The sequence below is a fragment of the Ranitomeya variabilis genome, chromosome 1, assembly GCF_051348905.1.
Source record: "Ranitomeya variabilis isolate aRanVar5 chromosome 1, aRanVar5.hap1, whole genome shotgun sequence".
NCBI classification, from domain to species: Eukaryota; Metazoa; Chordata; class Amphibia; order Anura; family Dendrobatidae; genus Ranitomeya; species Ranitomeya variabilis.
Window position 1 is genome coordinate 36,557,241 of NC_135232.1, and position 17,970 is coordinate 36,575,210.

The 17,970-nt window shown below is 43.1% G+C and overlaps 1 protein-coding gene across 1 annotated transcript; it reads right to left on the minus strand.

The window, feature by feature from the left end:
• Positions 1–12,016: 12,016 nt before the first annotated feature.
• Positions 12,017–17,589, minus strand: LOC143793462 (uncharacterized). The gene is made up of 3 exons (XM_077280457.1): positions 17,323–17,589; positions 15,675–16,566; positions 12,017–12,037 (listed from the first exon to the last, which is right to left on the minus strand). Exons 1-3 carry the CDS (start codon positions 17,448–17,450, stop codon positions 12,017–12,019), a joined length of 1,041 nt encoding a protein of 346 aa, XP_077136572.1. The 5' UTR covers positions 17,451–17,589.
• Positions 17,590–17,970: the final 381 nt, after the last annotated feature.

Below are 17,970 nucleotides of genomic sequence, written 5' to 3' on the forward strand. Positions count from 1 at the left end.
GTGACCTAGCGGGAAAACCCCCACTAGGGCCAGAGCTTCAAGTGAGAACTCACGTGTGAGTCCCAAGACTGGGGACACCACTAATGTTAAGTAGTGAGAGACTTTCTTGCTTATTCGTAACCTGTTGTGATCCCCTATACTGTTAAATTGCAGACCAACTAACCCTAATTGTTTAAAAGTTATTGTTGTATAAAAATACCAATATATCAACCCCTGACTGTTTCCGCCTCGTGGTCTCTTTTCGTTGTATCCAGGTATCTGCATTACACACCATTTGGACTATCCTGCGTTGCAACTTTTCATCCTTTGTTTTCTGCAATCCACGTCAAGGAGATGAGCTACAGTGCCATGGGTTGTAGACTTTTTGATCTGGCTTCAAGTGTTATTTTTATATTGCTCACACCTGTTATTTGCCACAGTTTAGTCTCAACAAGCATCACATCCTTGAATCAAAGTTGTTTACCCACAACAAAGGTGCAAACAAATTTGCCCGGCTCAATTTTTGGGTTTTGTTTGAAATTATGTCCAATTTGCCTTTTTTTCTTCTGTTTTTCTGTATTGCTCCCATACATATAACAAACCATGTGTAAAGATGAGTGAATTTGTTTTTGCAATATTCGTTGATCACAGCCTAACATTATTAGAGTCAATGGGAGTAGAAATTACCGAATATGTAACATTAGGCCCGAATAGTGTTCGAATATGGCTCGAATAAGTCAAAATCAGATTCGGGGACAAAATCTAGCAAATTTGCTAATCTCTAACCATGTGTAATTGCAAACTTTTCTGGGAGAAATACTTCATCTCCTGGAACTATTTCAGGGTACCAACACTTTCGGCCATAACTATAAATTCTTTGAGGTGTGAAATTCTGCTGGCAGATTCTCTTTAATGTGAAAAAATACGATTCATCCTGTGAACGACAAGATTTAATATGAATATGTTGGGCTGAAATTATAAAAGGTTTGGCTCTTGGAAGGCAAAGGCAGGGATGAAAAAACTTAAAATGAGTAAAACAAAAATGGCTACATTGGGAAGGAATTAATAGTTTTAGTTTTGTCCATAAATTGTACCTACTTTAATGGTGTCCTAGGTCACCATCCCAACTCTGTGTCTGTGCTGGTGTTCCGAAGAGGATAGAGATCCAATCCTGTCAACTGCTGGTTGTGAGGTTTCCACCACTTTTTGGTCAAACAAGTCCAAAAGTTATCAGCTAAAGGTAAGCAAAAACAATTGTGTTTAGTCATACATTTGCCCAGTACATGGCTGCCACTAGGAAATTTGGGGCACCATACTGGCAAAATTTTTGAGGCCCCATTAAGACTCCACTCAATCGTTCACAGTCTCACAGCCCTCTCTTAAAAATCTCCACTTCTGCACCACATTCTCACCAATCACACATTAACAGTTTCCATCACCAGATCACATACTGTATGTTTCACCAGTTCCAACAGGAAATATCACATTATTCGTATTAAATTGACTCGTTCCTTCCATGTTAATGCATCATATCTGGGGTTCCTGAGTCATCTGAGGGTCTTCAACCAGAGATGGAAAGATTTAAGGTGAATAGTATCACACACTCAGAGGAATCCATGTCACTGGTGCCTGGGGTCATGATAGATCACCTTGGTCCATGAGTCCCTTACAGTATTACGATAAGACTGAGTAGATTCTCGTAGGACAACCTCGGTCATGTGTCTTCAGCACCTAAAAAAATTTGTAAAAACTTGAGATACGGCTTTGTCATTCTGGTCGAAAAGACACTTGGCCACTAACGTGTTAAGTCTTTTTGCCTCTAAGTTAACGAACTCTTTCACCGGTGGAACAAATATATAATTAGGGTTTACAGTGTGAAGAGCAGATGTTTAACTGTGCATGTAAGGCAAGCGAGACTTGAGTTTATGATTCATGGAGAGAATGGCCTTTTAAAGCTGACTTCATAAAAATTGCCGTAAATACACAGACAATTGCAAAGTAAAAGCTTTCTGTCACAAGTAATAAGTAGTTTGGAATGTGCCGGTGTATCAATCAGAAGAGTTCAATTTAGTAATAAGACAGTGGAATGGGCATAGAAGAGAGGGATAGCACAAGTATCTATAGGGCGACCTGCTAAATGCGTGTTCTAGTGGATGGGCGTGGGAGAAGCGCAGTAATGGCATCACTGGGCGCCAACGACTTAAGAAAACAATCCTTTACACCAATAGAGGTGGCAAGTAATGGGATTCTTACTCAACATATGGGCAGCTCCACTCTTCTTTTTTTTTTCCGTTTGTGGTGACCTGGTGGTAATATCGCCTAATAGTCGTAAGCTCTAAGTACCCACTTGATATCTGCACGTACAGTCCTCAGATATGTTTCTAAATGATCTCATATTCTACAAAAACATCCAATTATTTGGGAAAGGATAGAACAGAAATGAAGAAATAGCTAATGATAAACTTCAACTTAAAGGATGTGAAGTGAAGCTGTAAATATAAGGGACTTCTGAGGTCTCATGTAAACTGAGAAATGCATGTCATCCATAGGCATTTCTTATCATGTTTCTCTAGATTATTTCTATTATTACTTCATTTTCTTTATTCTCTTCTCTTTCTTCCTTCCTTCTACTCCTCCTTTCTATCTTATTTCCCTCTATTTCCTTCAATCTTTTCTTTGTTTATTTTTTCTTTTCAATATGTGTAATGAATTAGTGGATTGTTTCAAATTCTTACCTTTCTTTCTATATTTTCATTTTCTTTTCTATCTGCTCATGTTTCTTTCCTCCCATTCTTCATTCCTTCCTTTTAACGTTTTCTTCTTTTTGTTTTCTTTTTTCTTTACCTTCCCCTCCTTTTCTTTCCTTTCCCTCCTTCGTTAATATGAGTCCTTATTTCATCTTCCCACCTTTCTATCTTATTTCCTCCATTTCCATTAATTTTTAATTAAAGTCTATATCTTTATTTTATTATTTATGATTATCCACTAGATAATTTCCAATTTTTCCATCCTTTCTTTATTTTTTTCTCCCTCTCCTGTCCTTTTAATGTCCATTTCCTTCCTTCCTACATGCCCCCTTCTTTTCTTTTCATGTCCATTTTCTTCCTTCCTTCTTCTATCCCTTTCCTTTTCTTTTCATGTCCATTTCCTTCCTTCCATCCCTCTCCTTTTCATGTCCATTTCTTTCCTTCTTCCATCCCTCGCCTTTTCTTTTCATGTCTCCTTCCTTCCCCAATCTCTATCTGTTTTTTGGTGTTGTTATCTCAAGCTGAAGGACAACATCTTGACCCATCATTTCCATCATAGTTCATCTTAGGTGTAACTGGGAGGAAGTAGAGGATAAAGAATTTAAGCAGAAAGCACGGAGCTACTGTGCTTTTATCTTCTTTTCTCCCTACTTCAAATGTATTTCCATCATTTCTTCATTCCTTTCTTTCAATGTATAAGTTTGCTTTCAGTTCCATTTTCCTTCCTTTCCCTTCTTTATTACCTTTGTGCTTTCCTTTTCTTTTACTATTTCCCAATCCTTCCTTCCTTCCTTCCTTCCTTCCTTCCTTCCTTCCTTCCTTCCTTCCTTCCTCCCTCCCTTTTCTTTTCATGTCCATTTCCTTCCTTCCTTCATCCATCCATCTCCTGTTCTTTTCATGTCCATTTCCTTCCTTCCTTCTTCCATCCATCTCCTGTTCTGTTAATGTCCATTTCCTTCCTTCTTCCACCCTTCTCCTTTACTTTTCATGTCCATTACCTTCCTTCCTTCTTTCATACCTCTCCTTTTCTTTCCATACCCATTTCCTTCCTACTTCCATCCTTCTCCTTTTCTTTTCATACCCATTTTCTTCCTTCTTCCATCCATCTCCTTTTCATGTCCATTTCCTTTCTTCTTCCATTCCTCTCCTTTTCACGTCAATTTCCTTCGTTCTTCCATCCCTCTGCTTTTCATATCCATTTCCTTCCTTCTTCCATCCATCTCCTTTTCATGTCCATTTCCTTCCTTCCTTTTTCCACCCTTCTCCTTTTCTTTTCATATCCATTTCCTTCCTTCTTCCATGCCTCTCCTTTTCTAATCATGTCCATTTCCTTCCTTCTTCCATCCCTCTCTTTTCATGTCCAATTCCTTCCTTCTTCCATCCCTCTCCTTTTCTATTCATGTCCATTTCCTTCCTTCTTTCATCCCTCTCTTTTTCTATTCCTGTCCATTTCCTTCCCTCTTTCATCCCTCTCTTTTTCTATTCATGTCCATTTCCTTCCTTCTCCAATCTTGCTCTCCTTTTTTAGTGTACTCATCTCAAGCTGAAGAACGACATCTTGACCAGTCATCTTCCATCATAGTACATCCTAGGTGTAACCGGTAGGAAGAAAAATTTAAGCAGGAAGCACAGGGCTACTTTTCTTTCCTCAGTTGTCTCCCTGCAGAAACAACTCTCGGAGTAGTGCCTGGTTTTTCCCTTTTGGAGCCTCTCCCTGGTGTTTTCACGTGGGCGTAAAGCAGTTGATGAGTTTTGCAGCTGGCTGCGGTCCGTCGGATACAATATTGGCACGGCTTTCCTGTATTAATGTTTTCTGCTTATTACACATCATAGCAGCAGATCATTTGAAATGTTAAATTCTATTGATCCTTCCCAACGTCTGCAGGAAGCATCAGGCCGCTGCTCGAGCACAATCGGCAGTGGAAAATTGTAGATTGCTCTATGTATACTTTGATGTACGGTGTGATAAGTGATCACTCACAGACGTTTCTGTTTTACGACTGTAAACACTGTAATTTGCTGCTTGGCAAATGTATGAAGATTTTACTGAGCGCAGGTGTTCATTTTGTCTCGGAATTCACGGGAGGAGTAAAGAGCGGCTCGCGGTAAGTAACAAATAACACGCAGACTGACAATTTCATTGTGTTGAAAAACTAGATGGAAGTATTATTTATCCAGGTTTTATGTCTCAATTTACCGTCGCTTGCATCAAAACAGCTGAAATCAAGTCATGAAATGTAAAAAAAAAAAAAATCTGCTATATTTTAACCTGTTAATGACCTTAACCTAACCATGTAGCAGCCTGATTCTTATGCGGATGGCGCAATTTCACTTATATCAAATACGTCTTTCCCAATACTTTACTATTGGTTTGATTTACTCAAATTTAGGTGCTGGTACAGTGGTCAAATGTTCACTGTCGTTGCAACTAATTAGCATTAGTGAATATAACAAAACGTTCCAATATAGCTCACCAGAAAAATATGTTTCTTTCAACACTTATGAGCCACTTCTTCCTTCCCCCTGCCTTTTGAATATCATCGTTCACTCTGAAAAAACTGCTACATTCGTCTTTGCCTGAACAATATTGACTGACAGCTTACTGAGGGATCAGATTACAGCTGCTTTTTATCAAATTTATCCAAAAAAGAGGAGGCGAAGGAGCAGAGAGAGAGCGAGAAATATTAATAGACGGTCACAACGCTTTCTCGTTACAGTACTGCTGTATGATGTCCCTGCTGCTCCTGAGCATGAGTCACTAAAAGACAGTGGAGAAGAAATCCCTTATGTTTATGTGTGCTGTTTATGGGAGAGATCATAGCAGCTAGTTTCCACCTTCTAGCTCTGAGCCAACAGAAAATTAAAGATAGAAGCAAAGTCACATATACGACTGTGCTACAGCTTTCTAGGAAGTGATTTATCACACTTTAGAGCTGGATTTACAGCTACACTGCTCAGTACTACTATATAATATCTTCCATGCTGCTACTGTTCATGTGCTACATAGATACAGGAAAGCAGGAATCCCTCATGTCTGTTTTTGCAGTGAATGGGAGATATCACAGCTACTTGTCTGCACCTACTAGGTTAGTGACAGCAGTAAATTAGATATAGAATCAAAGTCACGCATAGAACTGTGCTGAAGCTTTGCAGGAAGTGATTTATTTTACTCTAGAGCTAGACCCACAGCTACACTGCTCAGTACTACTGTATAATTTCCTCCATGCTGCTGCTACTTCTGAGCATGTGCTACATAGAGACAGGAAAGCAGGAATTTCTCATGTTTGTTTTTGCAGTGAATGGGAGATATCATAGCTGCGTGTCTGCACCTACTAGCTCAGTGACAGCAGTAAATTAGATATAGAATCAGAGTCACACATAGAACTGTGCTGAAGCTTTCTAGGAAGTGATTTATTTTACTGTAGAGCTGGATTCACAGCTACATTGCTCAGGACTACTGTATAATTTCCTCCATGCTGCTGCTACTTCTGAGCATGTGCTACATGGAGATAGGAGAGCATGACTCTCTCATGTATGTGTGTGCAATGTATGGGAGATCATATCCGTTATTCTCCACCCACTAGCTCAGAGACAACAAAATGTGTAGATGAAGCCTGCAGAGGTGAAAAAAACAACATCAATAAAAGTCATATAGTGAGCAAAAATAGTGTTATTTCTCATATAAGCAGACAGGACAAACTTATTCTGAAAAGTCAACATAATTGCTGGCGTAACAATGTTCGTAGATGGACCAAAGATGAGAGGGATTGGAGATAACAAAAATTTATATCAGTTTAGTAAGAAGGTAAGATGGAGGGGATCAGTCCAGGAGGAAAAAAAGTGCATTTATCTAGTAATATATAATGCTAAGTTTTTTTTATTTTCATGTGTGCTGTTGATTTATAGCACACATAAATAAAACGAAGGTTACTCTTAACGTAACCATGTGATATAGCAGAGCTTAGTATATGAGATAAATCAAAGGGCACTTAAAGGGAATCTGTCAGCAGCATGATGTAGGGGATGAGACCCTGATTTCAGTGACGTGTCACTTACCGGGCTGTGTGTTGCTGTTTCAATACAATCAATGTTTTATCAGCAGGGGATTATCACTAGCGGACTAGGTGTTGCATGCCTTTTAGTCTGACCACACCCACACTACTGATTGTCAGCTTCCTTTCAATGTACAGTGTACACATAAAGCTGCCCAACTGGATGCAATGGTGGCAATAAGATCTTATGTGGGTCGACAAGTGCTGGATGCCGGACCTTTTTTTCCCTGACTGACGTGAATGTTGAAGTGACTGTCCTAGTCTCTTTTATTGTAGTGATTTTCTTACACGACTATCCCACTCATACAGAAAACAGCAGTACCTTGTGTATCCACCCTGGGGACCAAGTAAGAGGACAACCACCTTTAAGTTGTAAGGTTCGGCCAGGATCGTAGTCATGGCCGAGGACTCCGGGGCCTTTGTGTCCTGGGCTCCTCTCACAGATAAATAACAATCTTCTATCAGCATACCTGTGTCTTCTCACCACACCATCAGGAACTCCTCTGCGGTGGTGGGGACTTTCTGTAATCAACTTCACAAGAAATAAGACACAGTCCGGTTCAAATGCCAAACAAAGAACTTTACTCAATACACTTTGCAGCACATTCTTGTCAGAATCCGCAATAACATCAGGCTCCATAGAGTACACATCCTGCATCTTCCCTGTACTCAGTTCCAAGTCCTTCAGTACATTATGGGGTAATAACGCCTTAGGCAGTACCGCAGCATTCTCCTTGTCCAGACTCACTATTTCTGGGGTTTTGCTCATTCGTTTCTCCCCGTATCTGAGAGCATCTGCCCATGCAATGATCTGCCACATCTTGAACCATCTGCGCCCTGTACTTTCCTGGACCACTTCCTTTCCTCCACTCCAAGCTGCTGTGACTCTGCTTCTGTACACTGTCCTTCTGTCCCTATAGGACTCTCAATGGCTGGGTTCTCCTTTCAAATGTTGCGTGACTGCTGCGGTGTCCTGGGCTTAGTGCCCATGTGGACGGTTTTGGGCGCCTAGGCCCTTCTGACTACCTAAGGGAATGTTCCTAGCTTACCACACAGCAGCCACTCCTACAGTTAACCATTTACTTACACTATGTCACCAATTATACTACACATAATATAGTGCCCCCATCTAGTGGCCACAATAGTAACTAACTACACTTACCCTATCATAGTGAGTACAACAGTAAATCAATTACAGATATATACAGTTTACAAAGTGGTAATACACTGATTTGTGTAGCAGGACCAATGGGGAATAGAGGTAATGCACATGTTCGTGTAAGGATGGTTTCACACTTGCGTTTTTGTCTGCAGCGTTTTTTGCACAAAAAACGCATGCGTTTTGTTCCCTATATTTAACATTGAAAACGCATGCATTTTTTTGGTCGCGTTTTCAAATGCATGCGTTTTTTTTCTGCAGGGGTCCTTTTTTTGAAAAATGCAACCTGTAGCATTTTCTTGCGCGTTTTTTTTGCCGCGAAAAAACGCATGCGTTTTTTCGCGGCAAAAAATGCATTGCTGTCTATGTAAACGCATGCGTTTTTAAGCACATGCGTTTGTTTGCGTTAAAAACACATGCGTTTTTTTTAGAAAAAAAACAGAAAACACACTGAAAAGCCACCCACCACCATCAAGGTGATAAAGGGATCCAAACCCTAACCCTAACTCTACCCCTAACCTCACCCCTAACCGTTTAATGAACATTTTCTGACAGTCATAGTGCCACGTATTTAAGTGCCACGTATCACGTATTTCAGTGCCACGTATTTAAGTGCCACATATTTAAGTGCCACGTATCACGTATTTCAGTGCCATGTATCACGTATTTCAGTGCCACGTATTTAAGTGCCACGTATTTCAGTTGCACGTATTTCAGTGCCATGTATTTCAGTGCCACGTATTTCAGCGGTAGGGTTAGGGTTTTCTTGTTTTTTCTTGTGTTTTCTTGTGTTTTCTTGTGTTTTTCTATGAAAACGCATGCGTCTAAAAAACGCATGCGTTTTACCGCGTTTACATGCGTTTTTCACACATGCGTTTTTTTTAAAAACGCATGCAGATAAAAACGCAAGTGTGAAACCAGCCTAACAGTACCAATCTCTAGCATTTTTACGTGACATATCAAAGAACAACATTATCTATTTATTATACAATATCTTGTACACAAGTGGATATAACCATAACATAATGGTACCGGGATGGCAGGTACATGAAGCATAGCCCACCCCCCCCTGCAAAGTCACCACAGAAGGACAACAAATGTTGGTCATAGTTCAGGCACCTCAACAGCTGTGTCATGTTGTTATAGGTTCATAGGTTTCTTTCATGTGGACGGCATAATCAACTGGAGTTTAAGGTAGCTGTGGAGACACAGGGGTCAGTGGGTGCTCTCATCTGCTGGTCTGGCTGTCTTTAGAAAGACCACACTTTCCCTCCAGCAGACAATTACATATAGTACAGTCCCAGCAAATATGCAAGATAGTGCAAATTACAAAGTCTCACCCTTTTGCTGGCTCATTGGGATTGGAGAAGTTGCATCTTCCAGGTCCTACTACCCCAACTAGTGTTACCTTGCTTTTGATGGGCACCCACCGAAAGGAGGAAGCAGCAAGCTTAGGAAGCTGACAGTTCATTGAGGTTTGTGGCCGGATGACCTGATTGTCCCAACCTAGGTGCCCCAAACATCTCCATGGAATCAGTGATGAGCAGTGGATTATATATATATATATATATATATATATATATATATATATATATATATATATATATATATATATATATATATTCCTCTGGCTGGGGCTATGGTGCCTGGCTGTTGTTCTGTCAAGTCTCTCTGGGAATAGAGGCAGATCCCCCTTGTATAGTTCACAACTGTCCTTCAAGCCATCATTCACAGGTAAGGGGGAAGTTGAGATGAGGTTAACTCTCATTGTTTGAGTATTCAATCAATCTGCTAGTTTGTCCTTCACTGTTTGCAGATCAACAAGTGAAATGTACTTATACAATGAGTAATTAACATTTTAGCAAACATCGATTGTTCAATTACCATGTATCCCTGCCCTCCAGAGATAGCAACACAATAAACTGTTGGAGCTGATATAAAAGGTAAACAGCAGGCCATTCAACAATTCGCAAACATCAATTCAATTACCTACAAGAGTCAGCATTCAGACTCATGAACAATAGCTCATGTCCTCCAGCCTACTAATTATATGTTTGGTATAATTAAGAATAAATGCTGTGTCATCACAGCAGCACATTGTCATTATGCAGCAAGACGGCTTTTAGGTTTGTTTTGGACGAATCGATGAGGAGCCTCCATTCCTTTGGATTATGACTAGTGTTGAGCGATACCATCCGATACTTGAAAGTATCGGTATCGGAAAGTATCGGCCGATACCGTCACAGTATCGGAATCCAATCCGATACCGATACCCGATACCAATACAAGTCAATGGGACTCATGTATCGGACGGTATCCCTGATGGTTCCCAGGGTCTGAAGGAGAGGAAACTCTCCTTCAGGCCCTGGGAACCATATAAATGTGTAAAAGAAAGAATTAAAATAAAAAATATCGCTATACTCACCTGTCCGACGCAGCCGGGACTTCAGCGAGGGAACCGGCAGCGTTGTTTGTTTAAAAATCGCGCTATTACTTGGTTACGTGAATTCCCGGCTTGTGATTGGTCAGGTCGGCCATGTTGCCGGGACGCGGACCAATCACAGCAAGCCGTGACGAAATTACGTCACGGCTTGCTGTGATTGGTCCGCGTCCCGGCAATATGGCCGCCCTGACCAATCACAAGCCGGGACGTCACGGGAGGCTGGACACGCGCTCATTTTAAAATGGGCGCGTGTCCAGCCTCCCGTGACGTCACGGCTTGTGATTGGTTGCGCCGCGATCAACCAATCACAAGCCGGGAGGCTGGACGCGCTCATTTTGAAATGGGCGCGTGTCCAGCCTCCCGTGACGTCACGGCTTGTGATTGGTTGCGCCGCGATCAACCAATCACAAGCCGGGAGGCTGGACGCGCTCATTTTGAAATGGGCGCGTGTCCAGCCTCCCGGCTTGTGATTGGTTGACCGCGACGCAACCAATCACAAGCCGTGACGTCACGGGAGGCTGGACACGCGCCCTTTTTAAAATGAGCGCGTTTCCAGCCTCCCGTGACGTCACGGCTTGTGATTGGTTAATGGCGGCCATGTTGCCGGGACGCGGACCAATCACAGCAAGCCGTGACGTATTTTCGTCACGGCTTGCTGTGATTGGTCCGCGGCCCGGCAACATGGCCGCCCTGACCAATCACAAGCCGGGACTTCGCGTAACCATGTAAAAGCGGGAATTTTAAACAAACAACGCTGCCGGTTCCTGCGCTGAGGTCCCGGCTGCGTCGGACAGGTGAGTATAGCGATATTTTTTATTTTAATTCTCTATTTTACACATTTTAACATTAATGTTGTTCCGATACCCGATACCCGATACCACAAGAGTATCGGAATCCCGGTATCGGAATTCCGATACAGCAAGTATCGGCCGATACCCGATACTTGCAGCATCGGAATGCTCAACACTAATTATGACTTAACTTCAGAACTTCCATTAAACTGTTGATGTTGTTGCATGCCACAATATCAACCTTCATGAATAAGTATTGGACAAGATCTTTATCATGGTTAAGGAACAACGAAATGCCAACATTGCCCGCTAGGAGATTCCATTGCTGTAACCAGAACCTAAGAGCTCAGCCTTACTCTTGGGCAGATCCAAATCTCTAAAAAGATGGTTTAGTTGACTTTGTGTTATAAGTTCTGGTTCTCATGAGGTTGCTGACAGAAAGTCTGGGTCATGAAAGAAAGATGTTTCTGGTGCTTTTGGAACCAGCAGTTCTTCTGCATGTGGTACAGATGGAATGTTTGGATACTGTAAAGTCCACTTCTTCTTTGAAATTGCTTTCCTAATGGGGGCACCATGCAGAAACAGCAGTTGGTAGTGTGATCGGTTGACTTTCTCCAGATCATTGGGACTGCACAAGGCATAGATTGCCTCTTCCCATGCAACCACTGGGTGAGATGTAATGGAAGTCTACTGCAGCCTATGTGTGGAGCCCAACTCTTGTCCTGATCTCCTATTCTGCTGCCAAAATACAGGTTATAGGCTTTCCTGATCATGGTAGCCAAGTTTCGCCTTTGAGATGAAAAAATGACCTCTCCACAAATGTTGCAAAAACTATCTGCTTTTGTTCAATCAGAAACAAGGCATATCTGAAAAAAACATATAGAAGCATGTCAATATGCTAAGGAACCAAGCTAAGACATCCTAATCCTGTATACCTTACACAGAGAGCATTTCTACAGTAAGTGATGAAACTGTAATTAGGATTACGTCATCTGAGCTGAGTAGGTGTTTTATGATCGGTCGCCCTAAGATGACAGAAGACTGAAAGCTCCATAGACTAAATAGATGATGTAATAGATGAGCTCCTAACAGTGCAATGATGAGGAGGAAATAATAAAGAGACGCAATGTTTCTATAAACTGCATGTAAGGTGTCATAAGTAATTGCAGCCTCCTCTGGGTCTTGAAACTTAGAGCCGATCAGCAAATTTGAGCATCATATTCGTTTTCAGCATCATAACATTAATTTAAACCAATTTGGCTGTAGAACAGAGTTAGGCTACTTTCACATTAGCGTTTGAATCTGCAGCGTTTAATCCGCAAACGGAAGGACACGAAAAACGCATGAAAACGCGTGTAAACGCAGCGTTTTTAAAACGCTTACGGTTACCGCATGCGTCATTAAAACGCAGCGTTTACATGCTTTTGCTTGCGTTTTCTATGCGTTTGCGTTTTTTGTGCGCATGGCGCAAAATTTCACCAGAGAAAAATTCTAGATGCAAGAACCAGCCAATGGGACTACAGAGGGCGTGTATTATGTGAAATCTATATATAGACCCTAGGACAGCTGAAATCTTCAGATTTTGCTCCTGTGTCCTGTGAGAAGATGGATCTTCACATGGATAGCTATTACTTTAAACTGGATCTGAGCATCAAGATTTTTCTGGCATGTGCGTTTGCTTGGGAGCAACACCGAAACCGGGAAAGACAGAGAAGGACAAGGCGTAGGCGGTTTTGGCAACACCCCATTGTAGAACTGCGGGAGAGCCGTGGTACATATCACACCCTGTATGGCGAGCTCAATGAGAACCCAGAAAAATTCCCAGAATATACCAGGATGTCACAAGACTCTTTCCGGGATTTGCTTGATCGTGTCCAAGGAGCCATCCGGAGACAGGACACACAGCTCCGTAGAGCCATTCCACCAGCGGAACGTCTCCTGGTTACCTTAAGGTACGTAATAATTCTAAACAAAAGCTAACCAAAATTTTTTGCAGGTCTGATGTTTTTTTGCCTATTTTGTAATTTATTTATTTATTCTTACTACAGATTTCTTGCAACTGGAGAGAGCTTGTCATCCCTTCATTTCCAGTACCGCCTTGGGATTTCCACGCTCTCCGGAATTGTTTTTGAAACCTGCCGGGCTTTATGGACCATTCTCCGTGAGGAATTTATACCCATACCCACGGAGGACATGTGGAAAGAAATTGCTGACAAATTTTGGACTGTTTGTGATTTTCCCAACTGTTTGGGTGCGGTGGATGGGAAGCACATCCGGATTACCAAACCAGCCAGAACGGGATCACAGTTCTTCAACTACAAAAAATATTTTTCTGTAGTTCTTATGGCAATAGCCGATGCGGACTGTCGCTTCATTGCTGTGGACATTGGTGCTTTTGGCCGTGGCAATGATTCACAGACTTTTAAAACCTCTGATATGGGCCGACGTGTTTATGGCAAAAATTTTAATTTCCCACAGCCACGACCACTCCCCTACACTCAAGGCCCACCGCTGCCATTTGTAATGGTTGGGGATGAGGCCTTTCAGATGAGTGAAAATCTCCTGAAGCCCTATTCAAGTCGGGACTTGAACCGCACAAAACGGATCTACAACTACAGACTAACCAGGGCACGCAGAACAGTAGAGTGTGCCTTTGGGATTATGGTGTCCAAATGGCGCATTCTAGCAACTGCAATAAATCTAAAAATGGAGACAGTGGATGAGGTAGTTAAAGCCTGTGTGGTTCTCCACAATTTCATTCTGGCTAAGGAGCGACCCACCATAGAACTTGATGAACCTGTTGCCAACCCTTTGCCTGATTACCGTCATCATCCGCTGCGGTCAACAGTTGAAGTAGGCCACATGCGGGACCAATTTGCAGCGTTTTTTGATTCTGACATTGGACGTGTGCCATGGCAGGACAATATGGTGTAAAATGTACTGCTGGTTTCGGGTCTGCAAATTTATGTTTGGAATGTTAATGTTTTTTCAAATAAAATAATTGTGTTTTACTTTCTTCACCATGTCTCCTATCTATTTCCTTAACAAACCACTTTGGGTTTTTGGGCTTAGGTTGTTGACGTGAGTCCTATCTTGGTTCACCATTAGCTTTTTGCCGCAGACTGTATAGACGATGTCCGTTATTGTCGCAGTATTTGTCCAGTACTTAACATCAGTATTTGTAAGCCTAAACCAGGAGCGGTAGTTAAATGCTTTTAGTGGTGCATATCTGTTTAATGTACTTTTCCTCACATAGTTCCACTCCAGGTTTAGGCTTACAAATAGTGCTGTAAAATACAGAGCGAATACTGACAGTGTGATGGCAGCCTACACCAGAGATCTATAGTCATCAAGTCACGTGTCTGAACTAATGAATTCATGATGCTATTTGCTCTTGAATTCATTTTTCCTGACACTTGTCCGGGTGAGTATAGATATGCCATGTACATTGTTCCTTCACTTTGTGTGAAATATATGTATATGTACCAATAAGATAAAATGGAGGTAATACAATGCATTTCTAAAATCAGCAGGTCAGGGGTCATAAATAATGTTTCGGATAAGAAAGGACCTGTTGAGTATAGTTGTGCTGTGTATTACCACCATTTTGTCTTCTGTGTGCGACCAAAAGTCACGGAGTAAACAGAAAGAACTGTTTTTGGAGAAAATACAAGTGTTATTTTTGGGGGCAACCTCATATCTCTCAACCAAACACACCAAGCTTCAGTGTTCTGCTAAGTAGGTACTGGAGGTTGGAGGTGGCCCCCAAAAATGTGTTTGACGCATAATTTGTTATTGGCGCAGGCTGTGTGGTGACGGTGGCGAAATACACAATTAACCAAACCTTATTGGGGCAAAAAACACAGGTTTATTAAACACACACAAACCAAAAAATTAACTGCGCCTGCTTGGGGTTGAGTGCCGATATTGTGGGGTGTTGAGTAGTGAGGTCTGGCTTATTACTGTAGCCGACATAGGGGTGGCAGGAGAAGGCGCTATGAAACTACTGGGGTCAGGATATTCAGGGATAGGGCTAGACACATGAGAGGGTTGAGACACACTGGAAGGGTGAGACAAACCAGACATTACAGACACATTGGGAGGTGAGGGGGGAGGGATAGCTATGGTTTTTTGTTTTTTTTTGCCTTTCCCCTTTCTTGTTTTGCGCGGGCACGTTGTCGTGGTGGCAGGGAACGCCAGGGCAGGGTCCGTCAACGGCAGTCTGGTGGTGGTGGTGCCAGGAAACGCCAGGGCAGGGTCCGTCAACGGCAGTCTGGTGGTGGTGGTGCCAGGAAACGCCAGGGCAGGGTCCGGCAATGGCAGTCTGGTAGTGGTGGTGCCAGAGAACGCCAGGGCAGTGTCCGGCAATGGCAGTCTGGTAGTGGTGGTGCCAGAGAACGCCAGGGCAGGGTCCGGCAACAGCAGTCTGGTAGTGGTGGTGCCAGAGAACGCCAGGGCAGGGTCCGGCGGCGGCAGTCTGGTAGTGGTGGTGCCAGGAAACACCAGGGCAGGGTCCGGCGGCGGCAGTCTGGTAGTGGTGGTGCCAGGAAACACCAGGGCAGGGTCCGGCGGCGGCAGTCTGGTAGTGGTGGTGCCAGGAAACACCAGGGCAGGGTCCGGCGGCGGCAGTCTGGTAGTGGTGGTGCCAGGAAACACCAGGGCAGGGTCCGGCGGCGGCAGCATGCTGGTGGCAGTGGAGGAGGCCCAAGCAGGAGCAGCAGTTGTCATGGTGGTGGCGGTGGGCTGACCCACTGCACTGGGCATGGTGGTGGTGCTATAATACGGTCCGGAAGTGTTTGGAATGGAGGTGGCCGTGCAGTGGTATGCAGCAGATGTCGGCATTGATGTAAAGCGTGACAGTGTGGGCACTGTTGGAAATGCCCCCACTGTCTGCTGAAAATACCGACTCTGCTGCATAGCCTGCACGTAAGCAGCATTGCAGGCCTGCATAATAGTAATCTGGAGCTCAGGACTAAGGTGTTCCGACATGCCCTGTTCTATCTGATTAAAAAAATGATGTGCTGGCCTCTGGAGGTCGGCTTTCACTTGGGCAAGGGCTGTGGTTACCTCCTGGATACATGTGCTCATATGACGAATGGCAGTATCCAGTCGGTCACCCATCGCCTTGAGTCCCTCATGGAAGACCGAGCTCAAGTGCAAAAACTCGGGCATGAGTGACCTGTCCGCGGCCCTCTGCCGCTGCCGGGAGGAGCCCATAAAAAATTGGCTAGAGGCAGAGGACTGGGGAAGGGGAACATCTGATGGACCAGCTTCCTGGTCTCCAGGTTGTGTGGCAGGCCCACTTGCTGCAGCGCTGGAGGATGGCTGGGACGGGTCCGTGGCTGACTGATGAAGGACCGCTCCAGAACCTGGGCCAACAGTGGAGCTCCAAGTGCTGTGGAAAAAAAAAATATATATATTACAAAACATTTACAAAAAGATAACTGAACAGTTTAGATACACATTCAGATAGGGAAAGGTCACACTACTATTTGTAGTGAATTTTACATCAGAATTTTCAAGCCAGGAGTTCAACAGTAGGAATAAAAGTTTCATAAAACAACATGCTATACTTCTGCATGCATCGACCAGTCCTTGGGGATTACAAAAACTGATGTAAACTATGAAGAGACGATGGAGGCAATACAAGCCATATCTCTATACAAGGTATTGGTAAGCCAAAACCTGGAGAGGAACTATGTGAGGGAAAGTATTCAAAGAACACGTACCCCACTGCTGCATCTATCAATCAATCAAGGTTTCGGATTACAAATACTGATGGGAAATACGAATTGACGACAGAGGACATACAAGCCACCTGTATACTCACCAGGACAAGTGTCAGGAAAAATGAATTGATGAGCCATTGGCATCCTGAATTCATTATTTCTGACACCTAACTTGCTGAGTATAGATCTGTTGTGCAGGCTGCCATCACACTCTCAGTATTTGATCAGTATTTCAAATCAGTATTGGTATGCCAAAACCTGGAGAGGAACTATGTGAGGGAAAGTATTCAAAGAACACGTACCCCACTGCTGCATCTATCAATCAATCAAGGTTTCGGATTACAAATACTGATGGGAAATAATGACCAACAACAAATTGCATTATACACCATTTTTTTTTCTTTTTTAACCAATATACTTACGTTCTTCGTGCAAGGACTGGTCTCAAAAACGCAAGGATGCGGTGGTACTTGTATTTGCGTATCCTTGCTGCAGAACCACTTGGAAGCCGGCTCTCTTGGCGCAGGTCCTTGTTGAAGCGGTCCTTCATCGATCTCCAACGTGTTTTCACTTTTGACACTGTTGGCAAAACAAAACATAATAGTTAGGACAATGGTCTTTTGACCATGGTCACACAACTGTATGTGCTGTGAAAAAGTAATGACTTTCTGACATCATACACAGTTGTGTGAGCATGGCCAAGGTATTGACTACATCACACTGCATTGCGATACTTACCAAATGCAGAACGGACCCGAGCCGGGGCATTGGCCCAGCCATCCCACAACGCTGCGGCCACCTCATTCCAAAGCCTCCGGATCGTCACATTGTTGGCGTGCAGTGGATCCCTGGTGTCCCACAATGCGACTCGCTCGTGAACCAGGGAGATGAGGTGTTCATTCTCAATTAGGTCCTCATCCTCCTCTGGAACCTAACAACAAAAAGGACATTAATATTGGAGGCATTCACATACGGAAGACAGAAAACAGAATCAGAGGAATGGCATGAATATTGAAATAAAAAAAAAACACTGGTGCTGAAGCCAAAGGGAAAGAAAGAGAGAAGTAGAA

Excerpts from the sequence above, each read along its gene's own strand:
- LOC143793462 (XM_077280457.1), bottom strand. The coding sequence starts at position 17,450 with ATGAAGGACCGCTTCAACAAGGACCTGCGCCAAGAGAGCCGGCTTCCA. Across the intron at positions 16,567-17,322 it reads CCAGTCCTTGCACGAAGAAC|CACTTGGAGCTCCACTGTTG; the intron begins GTAAGTATATTG and ends TTTTTTCCACAG. Across the intron at positions 12,038-15,674 it reads CGCCGCCGGACCCTGCCCTG|ATATGCCTTGTTTCTGATTG; the intron begins GTGTTTCCTGGC and ends TGTTTTTTTCAG.